The sequence below is a fragment of the Lolium perenne genome, chromosome 6, assembly GCF_019359855.2.
Source record: "Lolium perenne isolate Kyuss_39 chromosome 6, Kyuss_2.0, whole genome shotgun sequence".
In the NCBI taxonomy this organism is placed as follows: Eukaryota; Viridiplantae; Streptophyta; class Magnoliopsida; order Poales; family Poaceae; genus Lolium; species Lolium perenne.
Window position 1 is genome coordinate 148548071 of NC_067249.2, and position 9854 is coordinate 148557924.

The window sequence follows — 9854 nt, forward strand, 5'->3', positions numbered from 1 at the left end:
GGCACACAAATGTATAATACACACTAATATGCAATTGCACATTCATGGACACTTCAGTTTATGTATTATTCTGCAATTACACACAATAGCAAATTGCGTAGTACTATACAGAATTGTATATATTGTGCAATTGCACATTATTGTCCAATTACATACTAGTGTGCAATTGCACATATTTAATATTCAGATGCAATTACGTAGATATTTCATTTTAATTATAATTCATGTCAACTGCAGTTCACATACTATTTTTGCAAATTACGTACTATTATCCAATTGCATACTACTATGCAATTGTATACTAGTAATAAACTGAACATGGAGAGATCAACAAGACTTTATATCACTATGCAATTGCATATATACTATTTAATGAGCTTAAAGGTAGATACACTTACAAAAAAATGTCTCTAAAAACAAGAAGAAAAACGGCACAACAAAAATACAAAACGCCTAACAACAAAACTGACTCAGGCCCGGCGAAAAAAAGAGAGAAGACAAGACAACTAACCAGAAGAAAAACGGCCCAGACAAAAGGCCTGGCATAAAACCCGATCATGGCCAACAAAAGGGCCCAAAAAAAAACGAAGGAGGCTAATCAACGGACAAAAGCATGCATCGAGCTAATATAAATCTCGGCTAACTAAGAATTAGCAAACGGCGTTTCGGAAAAGTTAGCTTTATTGCTCATCTCGCGGTCATGTGTTTTGTTCTTAAAAACAGCAGAGTTTCCACTAGAGAAATTCAGAAGCAGCTCTGAATCGCCTCGCACGACGTGAACAAGATACACAGAATGTGATTCCAGATTCCTACATGTTTCCACTAGAGAAATTCATCAGAAGCTCTGAATCATCAACTCACTGGCGGGGCGGGCAATCCTTCTGGCGCGGGAGCTTCACCGGAACCGGGCACGCGAGCCCTCCGCGGTACAGCAGCTCGGCCATGACACCGTAAGCGTGCTGCGTCATGTGGATGCCGTCCCAGCTGACACGCCCGCCCGGGTCCGCGCACACCGTCGTCCCCGGCGCGCCGCACAGCCTCCCGCAGTCCCGCTCACGTAGTTGTACGGGCCGCCCGCGCCGCAGCAGGCCCTCCGCGGGGCCTCGAAGCCGAGCCGCGGCGCGTCGCCGAGGATCTCGAGGTAGGCGGCGAAGTAGTTCGCGTAGGCCACCGTCGCGCGCGGGTACGACCGCCGCAGCTCCCCGACGGCGCGCAGCAGGCGCAAGTTGTGCGCGCGCGCCAGGAGGTTGAAGGAGACGAGGCAGCCGTAGGCATCGTACGATGACGCGGAGGTCGCCGAGCTCAGGTAGCTGGGCATGCACCCGATGGGGAAGTTGCCCGGGATGACCAGTCTCGTGGCGCCCATGCCGAGCACCTCCTGCAGATACGACATGAGACGTTTGCTTTGGATGCGTAAAACGATCGAGATGGCATTGCACAACTTCAGGCACAACTTGACATACCTTGGCTGCGTTTGTTATGGATTGCACAACTTGAGGTACAAGTGCGAGAGCAAGTGCCATGCTCTCCGCCATGCGGGTGGCATTGCTGATCCGGTCATATCGACCGTTAGTCCGCCGGGGCTGGAGGAAGACGTAGTTGTAGTCATTTCCACCGATCTCCCCCAGCATAACCAGTGACCTCGCTAGCTGTTCACGTATCTCTGCAGACCAAAGCACACATATAGACAACCACATGGCATGCTTCAGTTTATTAAGAACTTTAACATCTCAGCTTAATTCGTGTTTTAACCTCGAGGGTGGTTCGTGGTTGAGCTCATGAACTCCTTGAACCATCTGATCTGGACTTCAAGGGAGCTATTGGTGTGTGGGATGGTAATCCCCCTCCTGGCGAGAGTCGCCGTGCTGAGGGCGGTGGCGCCGCCGACCGCGAAGTTGACGCCGTGCGTGAAGTCCGCCCTCCTGTCGAGGTATGGGTTGAGCAGCGGGAGGCCAAGATCTCTTGCTGCACAACGAAATGCTGAATTGTGTAAGAATACAAACATATGTTGCACAGTAGTAGTAACTTTTGAAGAACAGATCCATCGATATGTAATGTACCAAGGAAGTCGATCATGAGGTAGCCGTCGGAACAACGGCCGGTGGCGTGGCCGATGGTGATGCCATAAGGAGGTTCCGTGGTGTAGTTCAGCAGCCCGGTGTTGCCTTGGCGGAGGAGATTCCCCGTGTCCGAGATGGAGTCCCCGAAGTTGTAGATGGCCGTAATGCGGTACACCGTCGCCTCCGGCGGCGAGGCGTGCCGCTCCGCAGCGCAGGCGCCCGCGAGGAGCAACGCCATGAGCAGGCGGCGCCCTAGAACAAGAGCCATGTCCAAGAGTGAGTGAGTGAGCGAACGAGTGACATAGGTAGGAGTTGATAATCGTACGCTTTTGTAGCGCCGGATCGACGCGGGTATATGGCAAATGAAGCGAGGCCGATGCGCGACGTGTTGGGAGCATGCTCTGTACCTTGCAAGACTGTTGCTGGTTTCGGCTAATTTTCTCTGCCGACAGTGCTTCAAATATTTTGCAAAAGCTAACCAAACCATCAACAAAGCAAAACTTGAACTCACGCATTTTTGCTAGCCAAATGTCGCCAAGTTATGTAATCCCTCCGTCTATAAATAGCGGTCTGAGATTTATCTAAATCTAAATGTATCTAGACACTAAATAGAGTCTAGATATGTTTAAATTTAGGCAAATCGTAGACATCTATTTATAGACCAAGGGAGTACATCTAGGTACAAACCAAACACATCCTACCTTTTTAGCTAGAGGATTGGTCCCTCATATTTGGCCGAACTACTTGTGTGAGATTTGATATGGATTGGCGGCCTAAATTTTGGCGCCGCAAATAATGAAGGGGATAACCAAAACAATGGGTATATATGGCCAAATTAGTTGGCATAGCTAGTTTGGGCACCGAGTAAGCACATGCAAAGGTTCCTTATAAGTAGAAAGGGTGATTATCAGTCCTGCTTTTATAGAAAACTCAGTAGGTGTTTACCAGATCATTCGGTGGATTGATTGTTTAAATGCCCTTCTGGCAGCGGGCATGCACGTATCAAGACCTGCTGCGATGCTCCCGGTCATGGATACGTGACAAAACTAGCAATGCAGCCGAGATTGCAGCGCATGCAGCTGCGCAGAGAGGCGACCGCTCTTCACAGATTTTGCGTCCGCGCTGAGTCCAAAAATACCTGTGGGATCAGGTCCAGGCGGCCCGATCCATACTAACTGTTCGCGGAGACGCAAACTTATTTAAATGTGCCTTTTTATGCGTCTCCGCAAATGCTGCACGGACGCGCCAAGTAACCACTTGCGTCTGGGCGAACGTTTCGTTGGGCCCGTCTGACAACGACCCTGACTCGATGCGTCTTCTCAGCCGCGCCAGTCACTGGTGACGAGGCGTCGCTTCAGCAGTTTCCGGCACGTTAATGGCGATGCCTCGCATGCCTAGCGACCGCCGCACACCTCTGCCAACGAAGTTATGGCGAAGTCACGCGTGCCGCGCCCCTTGACTGCCTCCGGCGTATATAAAGATGGTGCGCGCTCATCTTCCTCATCCTCTCCTCCACACAAATCCTAGCCGCCACAACCTCCCATAGCGCCGCCTCGCTCTTCATGTGACGCAACCAGCCCCGTGAGGTACTCCATGGCTAGTCCAGGAGGCCGGCGAGGTGGTCGAGACCGCAGGCGTGGCCGCCGCGACCGTGGTTGTCGAGGTGGAGCAGCTACGGCCCCACGCTCGCTGTCGCCTGCGTCGTCGTCGTCTTCGGAGGAAGGTCCGACGCTTCGAGTTCCTCCTTAGCATTGACCAGGACCCCCTCAGCATCAAGCGGCTCCTGGACAAATTCGCCGAGTTCGTCGACGGCGTCGAGCCGGCCGAGTTGCAGCTACGGGAGGCCAGCTGCAACTTTTACTGGTGGCCTGTCGAGGTCTTGTTCGACGGACAGGGCAAGATGCACCTGCACACCGGGTGGGACAAGTTCGCTCGCGACCTCGATCTCGAGCACGGCTGCCTGTTCACCTTCCTCTACGAGAGGGGTGGCGAGATGATCGTCAAGGTGTTTGATGGTACATCCTGCCGCAGGCACTACCACACGGACGAGTCCGACGAGGACACCGAGAGCTAGTGTTGTCAGAGTGTTCTTTCTTTGCAGCGAAGATGATCATGGGCCAATTAAAGCCACTAGTAAAGGTTTATGTATGTTCTCCGTTGATAGGAACAATATGGCTATTATTGCCAGCTGGATTTTTCAGTTTGGGTGATTAAGACTGCCCGAGAGTGTTCTTTCTTGGCAGCGAACATAAAAAACATGCGTGGTCAACACTAGTTATGTTTCCTCATTTTGCAATGTTTTACCATGTTCTAAACTATGTATTAGTTTGTGTAATGTTTGTAGCTATGTTTAAATTAAAACGAGAAAAAAAAGTAGAAAAAATAATATGCGTCGGGCCGCTGGAGGCACACCGGGCGCAAACGAACGCGTGGACAAAAACTACCATCAATGCAAACGGACGGCGCGAACAATTTGAAAGTCCATTTTGCGTTCGCCCCGTTGGAGATACTCTAAGCCCACTTCCAACTAGCAACCATATTTGGAACAGCTATTCTATCCGCTTTGGTTCGCATGGCACACCCAAGAAACATAGAGCCTTGTTGGCATCGATTTTTAGTCGTTTTGTCTTGTCGCATGCGATTTAGTTAATGGCGACCGCTTCCATAGACCCCCAAACCAACAATTGCATAAACGTACCATTATGCACGTGCTCCTTCCACCGGCGCTAACGGGTCGGGCTAGGTTAGCCTCCGAAGATCCATATCGATTGTACCCGTGTACCCGTTGAAAGGGTATACGGTGTACCCTTGTACTCGTTGAAAAGGTATACAGTGTATGTACGTGTCGGTGTATACGTCCGATGGATACTGCTTGGTGATCGTCGTCGGTTGTCACTTTCCATTCTCACGTACCTTGATCAGCTCGTCGTCGGTTGTCACTTTCCATTCTCACGTACCTTGATCAGCTCGTCGCAGCCGCCAGCCCGGCGATCTCCGATCTAGATCTTCTCCGGTGAATACTGCTTGTCCGCCGATCGCGGCAAGGATCCGGCGTCCAACCTTGGCCCAACTCCACCCCTCCCCTCCCACGGCCGCCATTCATACCTAGGGTTTTGATCCCTCCGTCTTGTTGTAGCCGGTCGATCCCTCACCACCGCCATTTGCACGTACCCCGGTGAATCGTAGCAGGTCTGGCTGGTTACCTCGGCGATCTCCTATCCTTCCCGCATCCGGTGGATCGGTTGGCCGTCACCGCGGTGCGCACGATAATACGGCGGCGAACGTCTGAGTCATCCACCCTCCGCCTCCCCACGATCGACATATAGGTCGTTCCATTGCAAGGCAGAGCACCGCCGAGCCCAACTTCCCGTGGCTGCCCAGATTGCCACCGACGACCCTCAGAGGTTAGCCCCCGTGCCACACTGTTATTCTATTCTTATTCCATGTATACTTTATAGGATGTATTGTCGCATTTGTGCTTAGGGTTTAATTTGTTGTTCAAAATTTTACCAATTTTTCGTATATTTTTTGTTAATAAGCATTTCACAATGAATTCCAAGCCGAGTTTTTATGTTGATTAGGTCAGTGATGTTGGTTTTATTTGGACAGATAGACGGCTCTATGGCTTCTGGGATTGGCAATGAGAAAGCAACTACAGATGTTGATGACTCCACATGGGATGCTTTTGATATTTCATCTTCAGAAGATGAATATGAAATACCTTCGTCTGATGATGATGATAGCATTTTTGGTGATCCTGTATCTGAGTCTGATAATGTGAGTCACTCACATTTTCATATTTTATCAGTACAGTGTGCATGGGAATATTTTGTCCTTGAATTTTGCCTCCTTGTTGCAAATTTTGTAGATGGACATCGATGATGAAGACAGCATAAGAGAGACAGATGATGAACCCACTTCTGAAAATACGAGTGATGTATGTTTTCTTTTATCTTACTTGCCTTCTTCCAGGTGAAGATGAATATACATGTAATTTGCTATTTTCCTACAAATTGCGCAGGTTGTTGTAATCAGAAACAGTGAGCTTACCTACTATGGGGATTCTGATTTGGAAGACTTTGCTTATGAAGAGGATATTCCCTGAGCAAATAAATCATTAGAAGGGGGGGGGGGGGGTTCACAGCTGTCAAAATCTGAATGCAAAAGCGAAGTAAGATTTTATTTTGATGCATTGCAATGCATAATAGAACAAATCAAAGTGTCTGTAACAATAGCGCCATGTTTGTCATATTTGTTTAGGTGACAGGAAGTTCCCAGTTGGACCATACTAAGCAGGAAGATAATAAGGATCCATATGATATTGATGCTGAAATGAGCAGACAAATAAAGTATGAGGCTGTAAGGGCCATGATCTTTGTTTCCGAAGAGGCTGCCTATTATTTCTACAACAAGTATGCCAAAGAACATGGTTTTAGCATTCGACGCGAGAAGAAAAAGGAACGCCTTGATGAATTAGGGACACCCACCATTCGGTATAGGCGGTTTCTTTGCTCCAGGGCTGGGCAACGTGAAAGCAAGTACTTAGAAATGAAAGACAGAACGTATAGGCACCGTCCTGAGTCTCGCTGCAACTGTGATGCCCATTTCAGTGTGTCGTATAACAGGAAAAAGGGTGTTTGGACTGTTCTGAGATTTGACGACAATCACAACCATAAGCCTGCTACAGCTGATCAAATCGCTTTTATGAGGTCTCATAGAAAGATCAAGGCTCATCGTAAATCTAGGATCATGTCACCGGAGCTGCTGGGATGAGATTATTCAACATTATGAGGACATTTATCAGTGACAATGGAAAATACAGCATGGTAGGATTTGTAAGAAAGGATCTTTACAACATGTCTTGCCGTGAAAAGAGGAAGATGGTTGCAAAGGGTGACGCCAACACAACCATTGGCATTATGGAGAAGAGGAAGCGAGATGATCCTGAATTCTATTTTGATTACAAGCTTGGTAAAGGTGGAAAATTGTTACACCTGTTTCGTGTGATTCTCGGTCTCGGCAGGACTATGCCGACTTCGGTGACGTCTGGTGTTTGACAAAGACGTACAAAACAAATCGGTATGCTATGCCGTTCATACCTTTTGTGGGAATAAACAATCACCGCCAGACTACTGTTTTTGCATGCGCCATTGTCTCGGACGAAAAGGAAGTAACATACAAGTGGTTGTTAGAAACATTCCTGAAAGCCATGTATCAGCAGAAGCCTAAAGGGATCATCACTGATGGGGACGCTGCAATGATCGCCGCTGTTGGTAAAGTCTTTCCAGGCGTGTGGTACCGTGTTTGTACGTGGCATATTGAGAAGAACATGAAGAAGCACATTGACTCCCTGGCTCACAATGAATTCCGGTCGCTGCTGTACTACACCACTTCAGAACAAGTATTCGAGGAGAGATGGAGGGCATTCGTCGAGAAGCACCAGACGGAATTAACCAAAGAATGGATGAAGAGGATGTATAGGAGGAAGAAGTTGTGGTCAGCCGCGTATCTAGCGAATGGATATTTCCTCGGAATGAAAAGCAACCAGAGGAGCGAGAGTTTGAACTCCACCCTACACACCCACCTTGACTTTGGACTGACAATGGTGGATATGGTTGTGCACTACGAGAATAACAAAGAGCCGTGTCCGGGAGGAAGAGGCCCGCCAGACACCATAGACTCTCGACGCACCGGTTGCGCTACTGTGTACAAGGATATAGAGATGTCTGCTGCCCGTAAATTCACTGCTACAAACTTCTACCTCGTTCAAGGGGAGCTGAAAAAGATTGGGGGCCTAGAGATTGTAGATCAACTTGGATGTGCTGGTGGGTTAACAACCTTCGTTGTGTCATGGATGAATAACCGTAAGTATTTGTTTTCAGTGGAGTACAGACCTGAAAGCAAAGAGGAAACAATAACGTGCAACTGCCGAAGGATGTATCGGAAAGGGCTACCTTGCAAGCACATCTTGTTTGTTTTGCATTTTGTGGGGTGCTCTGAAATTCCGAACTGTTGTGTTCTCCGAAGGTTCTCGAAGGATGCAAGGTATGGTTTGCCCTCGAGACGCGAGAGTGATTTGTACGGATGGGGATGGGAAGGGGTAGCTGAGCGGAGAAAGCATAGCGAGCTTACCCAAATTGGAGCAGAAGCTTTTGATGCAGCATTGCATGACCCAGAATCTTACAGCGAGCTTATGAAATGTATGAAAGGCATAATACACAGGAGAAAAGGTGACCAGAACAGTCGTTCAACGGCTTACCATGAGGACGCACAAAACAGAGGAGATGCACCAGTAGTGGGTGATCCTGATAAAGCTGAGACCAAAGGAGCACCTAAACAAAACAAGAAGTACTATAAGGACAAGGATACGAATCAACAGACGTCAAAACATGGCAGGATACTGTCACACGACGAGCGGAAGAAGGAGAGGTTGTGCACTGCTTGCAATCAACCAGGTCATAACAGAAACAACAAGATGAAGTGCAGGCTACATAAGGAGTGAGTATCTGATTCAGCCCTACTCTTAAATAGCTTGCACTAATCTTCTACTATTTTATGTGCCACTGACTTGTGTGTTATTTCATGCAATGCAGATATGAGGGACCATCGGAAGTATGAACAACACTACTTGATCGATTCACATAGTTGCACTTGTGTATTATTTGTTGTACAAACATTGGTCAGATTGTCAAAGGTCGAATTTTGATACTTGCAACACAACTAGGACAATTTTGTTCACGAATGACAGAGAGCACAGCTTATGTCTTGCACACATTGCGAATACCATTACAGACTGCACAGATCACTGTATGATACTTACAAAACAATATGGAGAATTTGTTCACAAATAACATAGAGCACAACTATGTCTTGGACACATCGCAAATATAATTACAGACTGCACAAACACACTAGTACTTGCCCCCTTGAGTCTTATCACTCTCAGGCTTGCTTCTGACACTTGTCGATCATTGATGAAGATTCATCCTGATTTTTGCATCTGGGGCAGATGCGGTATGATCTCTGGAGGTGAGCTTGTCCCTCGTTCACCGTGTAGATCTTGTTGTATATCTCATAACTGAGATAGCCGTCAATAGCTGCGTACTCGAGGTTCATCCAGGACAGTGGCTTGCATTCCCAGAAACCATGCCCTTCCTTCCGAAGCCGGTTGTACTTGAAGTCCTTCTTCATGTTGGCAAACTTGGGATCAATGAGCTTTGCTGCAAGATCAGCCATTCCAGCCTGCGGTTGACCATTAATCTTGAAAATGTCCTGGATGTCGATGTGTCTCTCTTCTGGAACAGGAAGACCGGCCGCACGAAGAACTTTTGTGTCATTTCTTTTATCAACACTTGTAAAAGTGTATTGCTTGTCCTTGAGAAAAGTCAGTAGGCGCGGACAATGATCCTTGCACCTTTGTCAAGAGCAGCACAAATAAATTCAACAAGTACTGTAATGAAAATGTAGGGACGCTTTAAATTCAATGTAGGGACATAAATTTCAATGATCCTTGTACCTAATGTAGTGGAATACAAGAACGTGCTCCCTCATGGCGATTTGCATTACCGCCAACTTGTGTCCGCTAGAGTCATACTCGAGATCCAGACCAATGAACTTGAACCTGTCCTCGTCCTCGTCGAGCCAACCCTCGTACATACGAAGAATTCTATCAACAGTCGCCGCCTCATTGGTGTAGACGACGTCGATATATGTACTCCCGTGCGCAAGGATGCGGTACTTCTCCGTCGTGGACTTCTCGTCTCCGGCCACGACGGAGGAAGAGGCAGATGCCAT

At 48.0% G+C, this 9854-nt stretch overlaps 2 protein-coding genes and 1 pseudogene across 2 annotated transcripts; 1 reads left to right on the plus strand and 2 right to left on the minus strand.

The window, feature by feature from the left end:
• Positions 1 to 783: 783 nt before the first annotated feature.
• On the minus strand, positions 784 to 2328 carry LOC127309513 (GDSL esterase/lipase At1g28580-like; annotated as a pseudogene).
• A 4941-nt stretch (positions 2329 to 7269) lies between these two features.
• Positions 7270 to 8562, plus strand: LOC127310317 (protein FAR1-RELATED SEQUENCE 5-like). The gene has a single exon (XM_071822303.1). The coding sequence runs from the start codon at positions 7270 to 7272 to the stop codon at positions 8560 to 8562; it is 1293 nt and encodes a 430-aa protein (XP_071678404.1).
• Positions 8563 to 9002: 440 nt separating this feature from the next.
• LOC139832526 (3'-5' exonuclease-like) lies at positions 9003 to 9854 on the minus strand. Its single transcript, XM_071822304.1, has 2 exons — positions 9577 to 9854; positions 9003 to 9474 (listed from the first exon to the last, which is right to left on the minus strand). The coding sequence occupies exons 1-2, from the start codon at positions 9852 to 9854 to the stop codon at positions 9003 to 9005; spliced, it is 750 nt and encodes a 249-aa protein (XP_071678405.1).